The sequence below is a fragment of the Oncorhynchus kisutch genome, linkage group LG1 (genome assembly GCF_002021735.2).
Source record: "Oncorhynchus kisutch isolate 150728-3 linkage group LG1, Okis_V2, whole genome shotgun sequence".
Lineage (NCBI taxonomy): Eukaryota > Metazoa > Chordata > Actinopteri > Salmoniformes > Salmonidae > Oncorhynchus > Oncorhynchus kisutch.
Window position 1 is genome coordinate 10470989 of NC_034174.2, and position 17306 is coordinate 10488294.

Genomic DNA, 17306 nt, shown 5'->3' on the forward strand with positions numbered 1-17306 from the left:
CGCGTGCCCAATGCATTGACCATACTAGGTTAGCACACCACTGAGAATGCATGCCCAATGCATTGACCATACTAGGTTACCACACCACTGAGAATGCATGCCCAATGCATTGCTAGTGTGGCTACTGGAACACGAAGACTTTCTCTGCTTTGTATTGCTGTTTCTACTTTACTTATTGAAATGATCAGATTGAAAAGGACTGTATCCTGTCCATCTGTTGCCCTGTTCCCATTTCCCCTCCAACATACTGTACCTAGGCACCTTCTCCTTTTCACCCAATTACCCAGAACTGTTTTAATCAGGATTATAATTCCTGCATTGGCAATTAAGCACAGTAACAGGAAGTGGGTGAGTTTTTCTAATCAGACAGGTACCGGTAGTTCCTCCTGGTTTCAGTCTGTTTTCTCCTGTTGTGTGATCCAATGAACGTGGCCCTGTTCTCGCTAGGTACTATGGTGGTTTAGTAGATGGTGTTAACCCTCTCCTCTAGGTACTATGGTGGTTTAGTAGATGGTGTTAACCCTCACCTCTCCTCTAGGTACTATGGTGGTTTAGTAGATAGTGTTAACCCTCACCTCTCCTCTAGGTACTATGGTGGTTTAGTAGATGGTGTTAACCCTCTCCTCTCCTCACTATGGTGGTTTAGTAGATGGTGTTAACCCTCTCCTCTAGGTACTATGGTGGTTTAGTAGATGGTGTTAACCCTCTCCTCTAGGTACTATGGTGGTTTAGTAGATAGTGTTAACCCTCTCCTCTAGGTACTATGGTGGTTTAGTAGATGGTGTTAACCCTCTCCTCTCCTCTAGGTACTATGGTGGAGCTGAGGTGGTAGACCAGATAGAGTTGTTGTGCCAGAAGAGAGCCCTGGAGGCCTTTGACCTGGACCCTGCCCTGTGGGGCGTGAACGTCCAGCCCTACTCTGGCTCTCCCGCCAACTTCGCTGCCTACACCGCTGTCCTCAACCCTCACGACCGCATCATGGGCCTGGACCTGCCTGACGGTGGACAGTATGTAGCCGTCTGCCTCAGTCTCTGTCTACTCAGTTCTCTGCCTCAGTCTGCCTCTGCCTCTCGTGGTCGGCCTCTATCTCTGCCTCAGTCTCTGTCTACTCAGTTCTCTGCCTCAGTCTGCCTCTGCCTCTCGTGGTCGGCCTCTATCTCTGCCTCAGTCTCTGTCTACTCAGTTCTCTGCCTCAGTCTGCCTCTGCCTCTCGTGGTCGGCCTCGATCTTGATTTTCTTCCCCTCACCAATTCACGGACTACCAGCTCTCTACTTTCCTCATTTCACTCTACCTTTTCTTTACTGTCATAGTGGGCACCATATTTTTTAAATATGTTTATTGTAAACAACTTACAATAATGGTGCTATACAGTAATCATACCAAGCAGACTCACTAAATCACTGTAGATAAGAGTCTGCTAAATGTATATTGAATAACACAAATGTTGTTGTTGTCCTTCTGCAGTCTGACCCATGGTTACATGTCTGACACCAAGAGGATATCTGCTACCTCCATCTATTTTGAGTCCATGCCCTACAAGCTCAATGTAAGCAGAGCCACACTCCACTCCTTCCCGGTCCCCCTCTCCTCGTCTCCTTCTCAAAACCCGTTGGAGGAGAAGGTCTGAGGGGAGGGATTTTCCATTTTTCTCCTCCAATACGGTTTGAGAAGGAGGAGTCAAGGAAAGACCGGTTCGGAGCTTTAATGTAACTGTTTAACCCGGTCCAGTGTCCCTCTGATCGAGACAACTTGCCACCTTCACTTGTCTCCTAGTGGGGAACATTCTTGTCCTTACCTCTCCTCATCTGTAGTGGCAGTAGCTAATACTACTATAAATGCTACTCGTCACTAATGCAATGGGAATTGAATGGATTAGAATACAATAGACAAGTTACAATAAATGAGCATCTCTATCCTACTATGTATGGTTAGTGGTCTCTGTTACTGGTCGATATTGGCCTGCGACATCATTGGTTCTAGTATCTCCTTGAGTCCTTATTGGTTTATCCATTTCTGTCATTTTCCTGATCTCTGTTTGCCTGTGTAGGGTTCAGGTGATCAGTATAGTCCTGTTGTAGTCGTGTGTTTTCCATTATTGAATTGTAAATGTAGTTCCTAAATTGACTGCCTGTGTGTGTTTCTCTAGCCGTGTGTGTTGTGGTCATGTGATCAATGCTATGGTGTGTAGGCTTGGGCGGTATCCCGATTGTCATAGCTTCATATCAAACTTGTGCCATACAGGATTATTCAGTAATACCGGCACTGAACACACGGAGCGCTGTTTTCAAACCTCACTGATACTCTGTGGTTTGTAATCTCTGTAATCTGAATATTAGCAATGCTGACAAGTACATGTAAAATACCATACAGAATGCTAACTAAATGCTAACGAGCGCATTGCGAACATTCTGTACGGTTTCTGGCCTGAGCTATACGAGTAACTAAAAAATGCTACAGTTTGTTGCGCGCACAAAACAAATAGTAGCCAGCAAGGCTGTTGATCCAGGAGGGGATTCTCTGCTATTACCAAACTAAGCATGATTTTTTGGGGGGGAAGAAGCTAACCACGTAGCAAGATGGCTAACTAGCCTCTAAATTAGCGAACCAAATGCTCAACTGCAGATCTTTTAGCACCTTTTTACACATGTTAACTTATTAGTTATAAGATATCTAGCTGACCGACACTTCGTTGTAAAGCTTTGGGGCTGAGGGATAGAAAGAAAAAAACAATTGAATGGACACACATGGAGAAATATATCCTGTACTTCCTGTGTTATTCATATCTCTCACTGTTGTTGACGTGACGCATCAGTCTCCTCTTAACAGGTGTATGTCTTTCTCTCTCTATCTTGCTTTCTCTCTATCCCTCTCTCTCTTGCTCCCTATCTCGTACATTCTCTCCCTCCCTCTCTCTCTCCCTCTCTCTCTCCCTCTCCTCTATCCCCCCTCTATCTCTCTCTCTCTCACCTCTCTATCCCTCTCTCTCTCGCTCCCTCTCTCGTACATTCTCTCTCCCTTTCTCCAGCCTGCCACAGGGCTCATTGACTATGACCAGCTGGAGATGACTGCCCGTCTCTTCCGGCCCAAGTTGATCATTGCAGGCACCAGCGCCTACGCTCGCCTCATTGACTACGCTCGCATCAAGAAGGTACAGCCTCTTTCTCCCTCTCTGACTACCAGCCTCTTTCTCCCCTTCTGTGACTACCAGCCTCTTTCTCCCCTTCTGTGACTACCTACCTCTTTCTCCCTCTCTGTGACTACCTACCTCTTTCTCCCTCTCTGTGACTACCTACCTCTTTCTCCCTCTCTGTGACTACCTACCTCTTTCTCCCTCTCTGTGACTACCTACCTCTTTCTCCCTCTCTGTGACTACCTACCTCTTTCTCCCTCTCTGTGACTACCTACCTCTTTCTCCCTCTCTCTCCTTCTCTTCCTGCTGCAGTATCTCCACTGTGTCTGAAGGCACTTCTATTTTTCCTTAAGGCTACAGTACAGTAGCTACATTCTGTTTTTTAAGGATGTTACTCAAATGGCACCCTATTCCCTATATAGTGCACTTCTTTTGACCAATCTCTATGGGCCCTGGTCTAAAGTACTGCACTATGTAGGGAATGGGGTGCAATTAGATGTAATCTAACTCTCCAAGATGGCTGCCACTGACCTGATTCTATATCTGACCTAATCAGGGGTCTGCCGAGTGGCGCAGCGGTCTAAGGTACTGAATCTCAGTGCGTCACTACAGACCCTGGTTCGATTCCAGGCATTATCACAACCGGCCGTGATTGGGAGTCCCATAGGACAGCGCACAAAGCTGACTTTTTGGTGCTTTATCAGAAAGAGTAGACAGGGAGAGGCAACGCATCATTAAAGATAGTATTCTGTAGCTTTTCTTGTTTAGAAAGCCCCTACAGGAGAGTCACTCTTTTGTCATGAAAAATGTGTAGCCTTATCAAAACTCAGATTCAGCGTTTCCTTGTTTCAATGCATGTTATGTGGTGCTGGGAATAAAAAGCCCAAATCCTTAGTTCAAGTAAGCCTTGTCCCGGCCAGAACGGCCCGCAGGGGGCCCAGGACGGCCCGCAGGGGCCAGAGCCAGGACGGCCCGCAGGGGCCAGAGCCAGAACGGCCCGCAAGGGGCAGGAGCCAGTGTCCGAAACCTGTCTTGCCTCCTACATAATAAAACTACGCACGGTGTACAAATAGTACTATGTTTTCAGTAATAAAAATATACAGTGAGCAACTAATATCAACGTACTACTTATCCAGACTGACATGGCTTACTATAATGTGCAGTCTCTCTTGTTCACCACATTTGTTCGTTTTAGTAGAGCCTGACCCCTATTCTGATTATCAGCTGTTGTCACACACGTGTGAAAAGACCATTCTCTTCTTCAATAGTGTGTAGTGAATTATACTAGATGAGAAGCCAGAATGAGAGACTTCCTGGCATTTTTAAAGGCAGTATCAATTATTTTTAAATGTCACATACTTTAAACCATTCTGTTTTCCCCATCCAGTTGTGTACGGAGGTGAAAGCCTACCTGCTGGCTGACATGGCCCACATCAGTGGTCTGGTGGCTGCGAAGGCTGTCCCCTCGCCATTCAAGTATGCTGACATGGTCACCTCCACAACACACAAGTCCCTCCGAGGAGCCAGGTATGTAACGTAGCTGTGTGGAGGAGACCATGTCAGACTACAACACACCAGTCCCTCCCACAACACACCAGTCCCTCCGAGGAGCCAGGTATGTAACGTAGCTGTGTGGAGGAGACCATGTCAGACTACAACACACCAGTCCCTCCGAGGAGCCAGGTATGTAACGTAGCTGTGTGGAGGAGACCATGTCAGACTACAACACACCAGTCCCTCCGAGGAGCCAGGTATGTAACGTAGCTGTGTGGAGGAGACCATGTCAGACTACAACACACCAGTCCCTCCGAGGAGCCAGGTATGTAACGTAGCTGTGTGGAGGAGACCATGTCACCTCCACAACACACCAGTCCCTCCGAGGAGCCAGGTACAGGCTTGTGAGGGTGGGATTAGTGGAGAAGACATTTTGTTAGAAGCTAATCTGAATGTTATTGTACATGTAGTTTACCTAATGCATTAAAGTAGAGCAGCAACATGTTTGTGAACATAAATCATTTTGTCCACACTTATCCCGACGTGTGCACTTATTTAGCAGCAGTCTGTTTGTCCATGAAGGTGTTGAGTTGCAAATGGGTTAACCTAAACTCTAGACTGACCTGTCTGGCTCTCTCCTCTCCAGGGCTGGTCTGATCTTCTACCGTAAGGGCGTGCGTTCTGTGGACAAGAAGGGGAAGGAGATCCAATATGACCTGGAGGACCGGGTCAACTTCGCTGTGTTCCCCTCTCTTCAGGGGGGACCCCACAACCACGCCATCGCCGGGGTGGCTGTCGCTCTCAAACAGGTACCTCGTCTTCTGTCTCTCTCTCTGTCTCTCTCTCTCTGTGTCTGTCTCTGTGTCTGTCTGTCTCTCTGTCTGTCTCTCTATCTCTCTGTCTGTGTCTGTCTGTCTCTCTCTGTCTCTGTCTGTCTGTGTCTCTGTCTGTCTCGTCTGTCTCTCTCTGTCTGTCTGTCTGTCTCTCTCTGTCTCTGTCTCTCTCTGTCCCTCTCTATGAATTCACACCGTGACTGTGTCCCCATTCTTCACTCCTAAAGTGGGAACTGACTCACACTTTTCCCTCTTGTGGTTGTTGTTGTCTAGGCCCAGACGCCGATGTTCAGAGAGTACATTGGCCAGGTGATGCGTAACTCCAAGGCCATGGCTGAGGCCCTACTGAGCAAAGGATACACCCTGGTGTCAGGTACTACTTTACTATGTGTCTTCTCTCGGGAGCTATCTCGTCAAAACAGTGGAGAGCACTCACTTAAACAAAGAAATGGTATGCTTCATAAAAATGTATTTGTTTCCTCCTCAGGGGGGACGGAGAACCATCTGGTGCTGGTGGACCTGAGGCCAAAGGGCATCGATGGAGCCAGAGCAGAGAGAGTTCTGGAGCTGGTGTCCATCACAGCCAACAAGAACACCTGTCCCGGGGACAAGAGTGCCCTGGCGCCTGGGGGCCTCCGGCTAGGTGGGTGTCACACTGTCTGGACCACTTGGCCCAGAATATAATACCTGAGTGAGTATGTGATGTATAGGCCGGAACCCTGGGTTACCACGTATGGAACCCCGGGGGTTACCGCGTATGGAACCCCGGGGGTTACCGCGTATGGAACCCCGGGGGTTACCGCGTATGGAACCCCGGGGGTTACCGCGTATGGAACCCCGGGGGTTACCGCGTATGGAACCCCGGGGGTTACCGCGTATGGAACCCCGGGGGTTACCGCGTATGGAACCCCGGGGGTTACCGCGTATGGAACCCCGGGGGTTACCGCGTATGGAACCCCGGGGGTTACCGCGTATGGAACCCCGGGGGTTACCGCGTATGGAACCCCGGGGGTTACCGCGTATGGAACCCCGGGGGTTACCGCGTATGGAACCCCGGGGGTTACCGCGTATGGAACCCCGGGGGTTACCGCGTATGGAACCCCGGGGGTTACCGCGTATGGAACCCCGGGGGTTACCGCGTATGGAACCCCGGGGGTTACCGCGTATGGAACCCCGGGGGTTACCGCGTATGGAACCCCGGGGGTTACCGCGTATGGAACCCCGGGGGTTACCGCGTATGGAACCCCCGGGGGTTACCGCGTATGGAACCCCCGGGGGTTACCGCGTATGGAACCCCGGGGGTTACCGCGTATGGAACGCCGGGGTTCAATGGAATACAATGGCTACATTGTATGTATGCTCTGTTTTTGTATACATTGTGACCAGAAAAAAAATATTTAAATTTTGAGCTATTCATTTAAGTTTAGTTTATTTATTCATCACTACTAAAATAACCAGATGCTGTTTTGATGTTTGTCAGGAGGTTAAAAAAAGAGATGCAAGAATCAATCCCTGTGGAACACCACATTGTATTATTATAATCAAATCTATCCTACATTAACCTTGAATTACCATGCATATAACACCTGAGCGTTCTGTGTCCCTGGTTATCACTGACACTCTCCTCCCATTCCTGACTCCCAGGTGCCCCGGCGCTGACCTCCAGACAGTTCAAGGAGACGGACTTTGTCCAGGTGGTGGAGTTCATGGATGAAGGCTTTAAGATCGCCCTGGACGTCAAGAAGAAGACTGGTGAGTTCCTCTTCCTCACCAGCTGTGTGTACTTCATCAGTTCACCTAATCAGTCTCCCTCTGTCTTGCCTTTTTTCTGCGTCCCAAATGCCAAGCTATTACCTTCATTACGCACTACTTTTGACTGGAGCCTTACTCGCCCTGGTGCCATTTGGGGCGAAGAATATGTGTTTGTACATTTTGATGGAGGCCGTGATGCCCGAAACTTTGATTTAAATCTAATGTCGGGGTCTTTCTCTTGTCACAGTTCCTCCATCTCCTGTAGCGATCTGGAAGAAGTGCCAGTTCATTAGCTAACCCAAAGAGATGGAGATGTCTAACAGAGGGACTCAGTCGAGAAAACGCAAGCCATTGGTGTGAAAATACAGGAAGTGACACAAAAGCTGAAAACATCTGCTCTACTGTCTTCTTCTCTCCAGGGAAACTTGCAGACTTTAAGAACTTCTTGTTGGAGGATCCAGAGACGGTCTCTCGCATGGCAGAGCTGAAGAAACGAGTGGAGGCCTTCGCACGTCCCTTCCCCATGCCCGGCTTCGAGGATCACTAGGCCCTCCACACACACACAGGGAGAGGGAGGGAGGGAGAGAGAGCAGGGAGAGGGAGGGAGGGAGAGAGAGCAGGGAGAGGGAGGGAGGGAGAGAGAGCAGGGAGAGGGAGGGAGGGAGAGAGAGCAGGGAGAGGGAGGGAGGGAGGGAGAGAGAGAGAGCAGGGAGAGGGAGGGAGAGAGAGAGCAGGGAGAGCAGGGAGAGGGAGGGAGGGAGAGAGAGCTGGGAGAGGGAGGGAGGGAGAGAGAGCAGGGAGAGGGAGGGAGGGAGGGAGAGAGAGCAGGGGGAGGGAGGGAGGGAGAGAGAGCAGAGGGAGGGAGAGAGAGCAGGGAGAGGGAGGGAGAGCAGGGAGAGGGAGGGAGGGAGAGAGAGCAGGGAGAGGGAGGGAGGGAGAGAGAGGAGAGGGAGGAGGGAGAGGAGAGGGAGCGGGGAGAGAGAGAGCAAGGAGAGGGGGAGAGAGAGAGAGCAGGGAGAGGGAGGGAGGGAGAGAGAGCAGGGAGAGGAGAGAGAGCAGAGGGAGGGAGGGAGAGCAGGGAGAGGGAGGGAGGGAGAGAGAGCAGGGAGAGGGAGGGAGAGAGAGGAGAGGGAGGGAGAGGAGAGGGAGCGGGGAGAGAGAGAGCAAGGAGAGGGGGAGAGAGAGAGAGCAAGGAGAGGGAGGGAGGGAGAGAGAGCAGGGAGAGGGAGGGAGAGAGAGGAGAGGGAGGGAGGGAGAGGAGAGGGAGCGGGGAGAGAGAGAGCAAGGAGAGGGGGAGAGAGAGAGAGCAAGGAGAGGGAGGGATGGAGGGAGAGGAGAGGGAGCAGGGAGAGAGAGAGCAAGGAGAGGGGGAGAGAGAGAGAGCAAGGAGAGGGAGAGTCAGTCGAGTATTTCCATTCTAATATCCAACACTAGCGTACTACTTAGAAGGAAGCAGAAATGTATTTGGAGGCGGATTTGAAGTGGTAGGCTATTATGGACATTGGGAACTTGGTGGTGGTCAGTGATTGGAGTCAGACCTGGCGTAACCTCACAGACTTATCCAAACAGATGGGAGACCTTGGTTATAATCCTTTGACGTCATCTGTTGACCTCTGACCTCACATGAGGGTAATTCTGTAGCTTCTAACCCCCCTTTGTATGTCTACACAAACATCCTTATTTTCTAAGTGTTTATTTTCTGCATGTTTTAAGGTTGTAGTGTAGGAGAAAGAGCTCAACGTCAGACCCTGAGAGAAATGGCATCTAAATTTACTGTCACCACAAAGGTACATTTATTAGAAGCACACATTCTTAAACTATAGACTAACAAATTGTCTTAATTGATCGACTAGATGTTCGTGATGGAGATTTGATTAATACATGTCTGTCAAACTCATCTGAAGTAACCCTGGGCCTCAAATGCTATTCGAAATCGTTCCGTTATTTGTTCTGTTTGCTCTGGCTTGCCTAGAGTGCCAGATTGAATCATCACAAAACTAAGTGAACCTATCGTTCCATGATGTCAGGCAAGCTCAATCGAGCTCAGATAAAGGTATATGTAATGTCTATTTTTAACTTGATCCCAAGTCTCATCAGAAGTCAAGGGGTCCCAAGCCAGAGGTCAGGGGGTTGACTGGTGAACTCCATAACAGGACCGTTCCCCTGTTACACCTTAATACAGATATCAGATCTGATCTCAGACCAGGCCTTAACTATCCTACAGATATCAGATCTGATCTCAGACCAGGCCTTCACTATCCTACAGATATCACATCTGATCTCAGACCAGACCTTCACTTCATTACGTACCCTTTTCACACGATCATTCCAACCCCAACCAAACGATGCTGGCTCTGAAGGCTTTTCCCATGGTCCTTTTCAGCATGGTTCTAGCAACGATGGTGGATGCGTAACCAGGCCAGCTCGGTAGTGTATGATCCAACAACCTGCTGCATATACATATATTAGACTGATAATGGTCCAAAATGACAATACAATAAACAGTCGTTTCATGCCAGTGCTGGCTTTCTAAGTGTTGACAAAGAAGAAATGATTTTGTATGTATTTTAACTTTACAGAATTAAATAATTCTTTATTTTCCAACACTGGTTAAAAAAAAATGTATCAAGGTTTTTAATGCTTATATTGCTGCTTTTGGGGAGAGGGTGATCATGTTGATTTAGCTGAGGACCCCTCCTATGTAGAGAACACAGTGTGAGGGAATGGCTTGAGTTACGTTTATTTCACTGTTCTTTTTGTTGGCTGATTTTCCCCAAATTACTTCACAAAATGGAGGGTATGTTTATCACTGCATCAGTGAGCCAGTGAGAATTCCTCCATTTTGAGGCGTAGAGTGGATGGTCTCTACAGAACCACTCTGATCCAAGCAAGGGAGGGGTATCACATCAGTATTGATAACGAAGAGAAGAGACTGACTGCACAGTGAAACAGTTACTACCAGGGGCTGTACATGTATCAACCGTCTCCCGAGTATAAATGCTGATCTAGGATCAGGTCCACGCTGTCCATGGAATCTTATTCATTGTAATCTAAAAGGCTAATCTGATCCAAGATCAGCACTCCTACTCCGAGACCCTTTATGAGTACGGGCATACAGACATACCTAAATAAGATAGACCTCATTACCCGACTCTGGTACCTGTAGTTTTCAGAGCTATGCGATACACCTGCTATTTAATGGCGCTTACCTTAAAGCCCGTTCTGATTAGCTTTCCAGCATGCTGCTCCCAAAAGTCATGTTTCATGTCTGCACAGTGAAAATAAAATAATAAATTTTTTGTCAAGACATTTTAGATTAAAAGCTTAATACTAATGAATATATGCAGCGATTTAATATCTGACCTGTAACCTGTCGTTTGTCTTTTCTGGATAACTAAACATGTTTTGTGGGAGTGGTGTGGTGTGCAGCTCTCATGTTCAAACCCTTTCCAGAATGTACACGTGGTCTAGTATGATGGTCACAGTCTACTTTAACACCTATGTAGTGAACCCACTGAAGCCTTACTAAGTGGTACTGTCTGTCTCTCTGTAGCAGTTTACTAAGTGGTACTGTCTGTCTCACTCTGTAGCAGCTTACTAAGTGGTACTGTCTGTCTCTCTAGCAGCTTACTAAGTGGTACTGTCTGTCTCACTCTGTAGCAGCTTACTAAGTGGTACTGTCTGTCTCTCTAGCAGCTTACTAAGTGGTACTGTCTGTCTCACTCTGTAGCACCTTACTAAGTGGTACTGTCTGTCTCTGTAGCACCTTACTAAGTGGTACTGTCTGTCTCTCTGTAGCAGCTTACTAAGTGGTACTGTCTGTCTCACTCTGTAGCAGCTTACTAAGTGGTACTGTCTGTCTCTCTGTAGCAGCTTACTAAGTGGTACTGTCTGTCTCTCTGTAGCAGCTTACTAAGTGGTACTGTCTGTCTCTCTGTAGCAGCTTACTAAGTGGTACTGTCTGTCTCTCTAGCAGCTTACTAAGTGGTACTGTCTGTCTCTCTAGCAGCTTACTAAGTGGTACTGTCTGTCTCTCTGTAGCAGCTTACTAAGTGGTACTGTCTGTCTCTCTGTAGCAGCTTACTAAGTGGTACTGTCTGTCTCTCTGTAGCAGCTTACTAAGTGGTACTGTCCGTCTCTCTGTAGCAGCTTACTAAGTGGTACTGTCTGTCTCTCTGTAGCAGCTTACTAAGTGGTACTGTCTGTCTCTCTAGCAGCTTACTAAGTGGTACTGTCTGTCTCTCTAGCAGCTTACTAAGTGGTACTGTCTGTCTCTCTAGCAGCTTACTAAGTGGTACTGTCTGTCTCACTCTGTAGCAGCTTACTAAGTAGTACTGTCTGTCTCTGTAGCAGCTTACTAAGTGGTACTGTCTGTCTCTGTAGCAGCTTACTAAGTGGTACTGTCTGTCTCTCTCTAGCAGCTTACTAAGTGGTACTGTCTGTCTCACTCTGTAGCAGCTTACTAAGTAGTACTGTCTGTCTCTCTCTAGCAGCTTACTAAGTGGTACTGTCTGTCTCACTCTGTAGCAGCTTACTAAGTGGTACTGTCTGTCTCACTCTGTAGCAGCTTACTAAGTAGTACTGTCTGTCTCACTCTGTAGCAGCTTACTAAGTGGTACTGTCTGTCTCTCTCTAGCAGCTTACTAAGTGGTACTGTCTGTCTCACTCTGTAGCAGCTTACTAAGTAGTACTGTCTGTCTCTGTAGCAGCTTACTAAGTGGTACTGTCTGTCTCTGTAGCAGCTTACTAAGTGGTACTGTCTGTCTCTCTGTAGCAGCTTACTAAGTGGTACTGTCTGTCTCACTCTGTAGCAGCTTACTAAGTGGTACTGTCTGTCTCACTCTGTAGCAGCTTACTAAGTGGTACTGTCTGTCTCTGTAGCAGCTTACTAAGTGGTACTGTCTGTCTCTAACAGCTTGTGTAGAACAGCAGCACCTGTAAACCCTCAGTCCCTTCAGCTCTCTCTGCTGCTATTGTCATTACTGACACAGACCCTCCTCTCATCACCACTCCTGTCTGCTGACTTGACAATAAATCACCGGTGTTTAATGAGGGGGGATAAATGACAGTGTTGCCAATTAATTGGATTCATGTATTTATTAGAGCAGCGTCGTCATAATTGCGTAAAATGAGACAGCGTTAACGTAAAGATCGAGGATGGAGCGACGACAACCGCCTGTGAATCGCTCGCCTGTGAATCGCCCGCCTGTGAATCGCTCGCCTGTGAATCGCTCGCCCGGATGGAATGCCGTTTTTCAAGTCTTATGTAAACACAACTGTGCTCATGCAGTAATTATCTCAATAAACCCGAAGTGGTGTGTTCGTTGCTTTGCGTTATAGCTGTCTGTCACCGCTAGAGTGGGTGTGTGGATCACACACTGGGGAGAGTAAGGAAATATTCAGCTCATCAATTCGCAGGCTTTACAGCCCCAGCTCAGACATGCTTGCTGTACTTCAGCTCTTCTCACACAACTGGCAGAGGTGTGTGTGTGTGTGTGTGTGGGGGGGGGGGATGTGGATCTCACAATCTCGGTAAACAGATTTTCACACCCAACCTCTGGTGGCAACCAACGGCTCCTGCAAACCGTTTTCACCTCGTCTCACGAAACACCCCTCTCACCCGCCACCCTGCCTGCGACGTGAAGGGATCCTGTATAACAGAAGTACCGTGGCAGCAGAAACCTTCCTCCTGGTTTTCTCATTGATCTATTGCCATCCATCCAGTGACTCCAACATGCTTGTGGAACATTTTTAGGGAGCAATAAGCAGGAGAACTATCTCATATATGCAAGTTTGAACAGAATAATTCAACCACATTGTGACCGCAGTGGAGTCCAGTGTCCATTCAGAGCAGTAGGCTACAGTACCAGGAGAATCTGGGCCTTAGTCATAACTGCTAAATTAGGGCCTTACCAGGGAAAATTCTGGGTTTGGTGTGTTGTCTAGTCAGTCCAGTTATAGTAATGCCCACAAACCAACTGCCACCACCTGAGTAGTAGGGAGGTGAAAGCATCTATTTGATAGTATAAATGATAGAATGTGTTATGAAAAGGAGATGTATCTCTGCTAGATACGTGTATATACACCTGCCCTGGGCATATCCTCTCTTTTCCTGTCCTATCCTGTCTCCTTTTCCTGGCGTCTTCTCGCCCGCCTCCTTCCATCCCCTCCCCCCTTTCCTTGGCCTCTTCTCGCCTCTGCTCTCCCTCACTTTGTACTAACCTACAACACTGTTTTGGTACCTATTAACTACTTGTCTCTCACATTTTAAAATGAATCTTTATCTAAAAATAGACCTATCCCATATTTCCATCCTGCTCTCTCTGGCTGCTCAGGGCAGGAAAGGATGGCGTTCGGGACTGTTGTTGATCTCACACGTTTGGAAAAAGGTCAACCGAGAGCAAATTGGGGAAAAAAGTGTGTCCAAATGTGAACGGTTGCCTCAAAATCACGTTAGCCAATGGGAACCGAGGAAAGATCAACATGTCCCTGAACATGCTATTCAGGCCTTTTCCCTAAACGTTGGTATTTACCAATTAGAACTGGGTTGTGCAACACACTGACAGGTTATCAGACAGTCTGAGACTTCACACCAGGTCATTATCACTGTCTCACACACACACCGTGCCCCACACAGGAGAGGCTACAGCAGTACACCACACTATAAAGTGGGCAATATTTTATCCAGGACCCCCTGCCATGTATTCTCTACTGAGCCTGGTCTTCTCTGCTGGGCCTTTTGTGTTATATAGTCTGAGGAGCTGGAATGGACTGTATTATATTCTATCATGAGGACTGAATGACTTGCCATAGAAACGATTACAGTGAATTTGGGGCGTAGATTGACCTATGATTGCGCGTATGTGTTGTATTATTTACAAAAGCAGGGATTCACTCTTTCAATTTAACTAGATGGTGGAGGAGAAATAGGAACAGCCGTCTGGTATATTTAACTAGATGGTGGAGGAGAAATAGGAACAGCCGTCTGGTATATTTAACTAGATGGTGGAGGAGAAATAGGAACAGCCGTCTGGTATATTTAACTAGATGGTGGAGGAGAAATAGGAACAGCCGTCTGGTATATTTAACTAGATGGTGGAGGAGAAATAGGAACAGCCGTCTGGTATATTTAACTAGATGGTGGAGGAGAAATAGGAACAGCCGTCTGGTATATTTAACTAGATGGTGGAGGAGAAATAGGAACAGCCGTCTGGTATATTTAACTAGATGGTGGAGGAGAAATAGGAACAGCCGTCTGGTATATTTAAATATAATATGTGTTTCATGAATGCTTCCATGTTTATACTTCACATGCATATCTTGTGGATGTAAGGTATGTTTTTATTTGCTTTCTGGAATTAAATGTAATTCACAGTCCTATTTATAGACTGGATCAGTCTGGTTTAAAGACTCTGCGCTGGATCAGTCTGGTTTTAAAGACTCTGCGCTGGATCAGTCTGGTTTAAAGACTCTGCGCTGGATCAGTCTGGTTTAAAGACTCTGCGCTGGATCAGTCTGGTTTAAAGACACCGTGCTGGATCAGTCTGGTTTAAAGACTCTGCGCTGGATCAGTCTGGTTTAAAGACACCGCGCTGGATCAGTCTGGTTTTAAAGACACGCGCTGGATCAGTCTGGTTTAAAGACACCGCGCTGGATCAGTCTGTTTAAAACACCTGGTTAAGACACCGCGCTGATCAGTCTGGTTTAAAGACACCGCGCTGGATCAGTCTGGTTTAAAGACACCGCGCTGGATCAGTCTGGTTTAAAGACACCGCGGGATCAGTCTGGTTTAAAGACACCGCGCTGGATCAGTCTGGTTTAAAGACACCGCGCTGGATCCAGTCTGGTTTTAAAGACACCGCGCTGGATCCAGTCTGGTTTAAAGACACCGCGCTGGATCAGTCTGGTTTAAGACACCGCGCTGGATCAGTCTGGTTTAAAGACACCGCGCTGGATCAGTCTGGTTTAAAGACACCGCGCTGGATCAGTCTGGTTTAAAGACACCGCGCTGGATCAGTCTGGTTTAAAGACACCGCCGCTGGATCAGTCTGGTTTAAAGACACCGCGCTGGATCAGTCAGACACCGCGCTGGATCAGTCTGGTTTAAAGACACCGCGCTGGATCAGTCTGGTTTAAAGACACCGCGCTGGATCAGTCTGGTTTAAAGACACCGCGCTGGATCAGTCTGGTTTTAAAGACACCGCGCTGGATCAGTCTGGTTTAAAGACACCGCGCTGGATCAGTCTGGTTTAAAGACACCGCGCTGGATCAGTCTGGTTTAAAGACACCGCGCTGGATCAGTCTGGTTTAAAGACACCGCGCTGGATCAGTCTGGTTTAAAGACACCGCGCTGGATCAGTCTGGTTTAAAGACACCGCGCTGGATCAGTCTGGTTTAAAGACACCGCGCTGGATCAGTCTGGTTTAAAGACACCGCGCTGGATCAGTCTGGTTTAAAGACACCGCGCTGGATCAGTCTGGTTTAAAGACACCGCGCTGGATCAGTCTGGTTTAAAGACACCGCGCTGGATCAGTCTGGTTTAAAGACTGCGCTGGATCAGTCTGGTTTAAAGACTGCGCTGGATCAGTCTGGTTTAAAGACTGCGCTGGATCAGTCTGGTTTAAAGACTCTGCGCTGGATCAGTCTGGTTTAAAGACTCTGCGCTGGATCAGTCTGGTTTAAAGACTCTGCGCTGGATCAGTCTGGTTTAAAGACACCGCGCTGGATCAGTCTGGTTTAAAGACTGCGCTGGATCAGTCTGGTTTAAAGACACCGCGCTGGATCAGTCTGGTTTAAAGACACCGCGCTGGATCAGTCTGGTTTAAAGACACTGCGCTGGATCAGTCTGGTTTAAAGACACTGCGCTGGATCAGTCTGGTTTAAAGACACCGCGCTGGATCAGTCTGGTTTAAAGACACCGCGCTGGATCAGTCTGGTTTAAAGACACCGCGCTGGATCAGTCTGGTTTAAAGACACCGCGCTGGATCAGTCTGGTTTAAAGACACATTCATAATATATTTGAACTGATTTGATATTTTTGTTTAATTTCTTTATTTAACCTTTATTTGACTAGGCAAGTCAGTTAAGAACATATTCTTATTTCCAATGACTGACTACCAGAAGGCAAAAGGCCTCCTGCAGGGGACGAGGGCTGTGATTTAAAGGACAAAATACACATCACGACAAGAGAGACACCGCAGCACTACTTAGAGGCCTAAGACAACAGCATAGCAACACTACTTAGAGCCCTAAGACCACAGCATAGGAACACTAGTTAGAGCCCTAAGACAACAGCATAGCAACACTACTTAGAGCCCTAAGACCACAGCATAGGAACACTAGTTAGAGGCCTAAGACCACAGCATAGCAACACTAGTTAGAGCCCTATGACCACAGCATAGCAACACTACTTAGAGCCCTAAGACAACAGCATAGCAACACTAGTTAGAGCCCTAAGACCACAGCATAGGAACACTAGTTAGAGCCCTAAGACCACAGCATAGCAACACTAGTTAGAGCCCTATGACCACAGCATAGCAACACTACTTAGAGCCCTAAGACCACAGCATAGGAACACTAGTTAGAGCCCTAAGACCACAGCATAGCAACACTAGTTAGAGCCCTATGACCACAGCATAGCAACACTACTTAGAGCCCTAAGACAACAGCATAGCAACACTAGTTAGAGCCCTAAGACCACAGCATAGCAAGGCAGCAACACAACATGACAACAACTGATCTGCCGCAACACTACTTAGAGCCCTAAGACAACAGCATAGGAACACTAGTTAGAGCCCTAAGACAACAGCATAGCAACATTACTTAGAGCCCTAAGACAACAGCATAGCAACACTACTTAGAGCCCTAAGACCACAGCATAGGAACACTAGTTAGAGCCCTAAGACCACAGCATAGCAACACTAGTTAGAGCCCTATGACCACAGCATAGCAACACTACTTAGAGCCCTAAGACCACAGCATAGGAACACTAGTTAGAGCCCTAAGACCACAGCATAGCAACACTAGTTAGAGCCCTATGACCACAGCATAGCAACACTACTTAGAGCCCTAAGACAACAGCATAGCAACACTAGTT

At 47.7% G+C, this 17306-nt stretch overlaps 1 protein-coding gene across 1 annotated transcript in view; it reads left to right on the forward strand.

Annotated features, from left to right (window-relative positions):
• shmt2 (serine hydroxymethyltransferase 2 (mitochondrial)) overlaps positions 1–7846 on the forward strand; it is a 30608-nt gene extending 22762 nt beyond the window's left edge. The window contains exons 4-12 of the mRNA XM_031825703.1: positions 807–1007; positions 1466–1547; positions 3027–3149; positions 4519–4658; positions 5272–5434; positions 5732–5831; positions 5946–6101; positions 7103–7210; positions 7630–7846. Coding sequence (XP_031681563.1) covers positions 807–1007; positions 1466–1547; positions 3027–3149; positions 4519–4658; positions 5272–5434; positions 5732–5831; positions 5946–6101; positions 7103–7210; positions 7630–7757 — 1201 coding nt within the window. The 3' untranslated portion in view covers positions 7758–7846. The remainder of the gene's footprint in view (positions 1–806; positions 1008–1465; positions 1548–3026; positions 3150–4518; positions 4659–5271; positions 5435–5731; positions 5832–5945; positions 6102–7102; positions 7211–7629) is intronic.
• The last annotated feature ends 9460 nt before the right edge of the window (positions 7847–17306 follow it).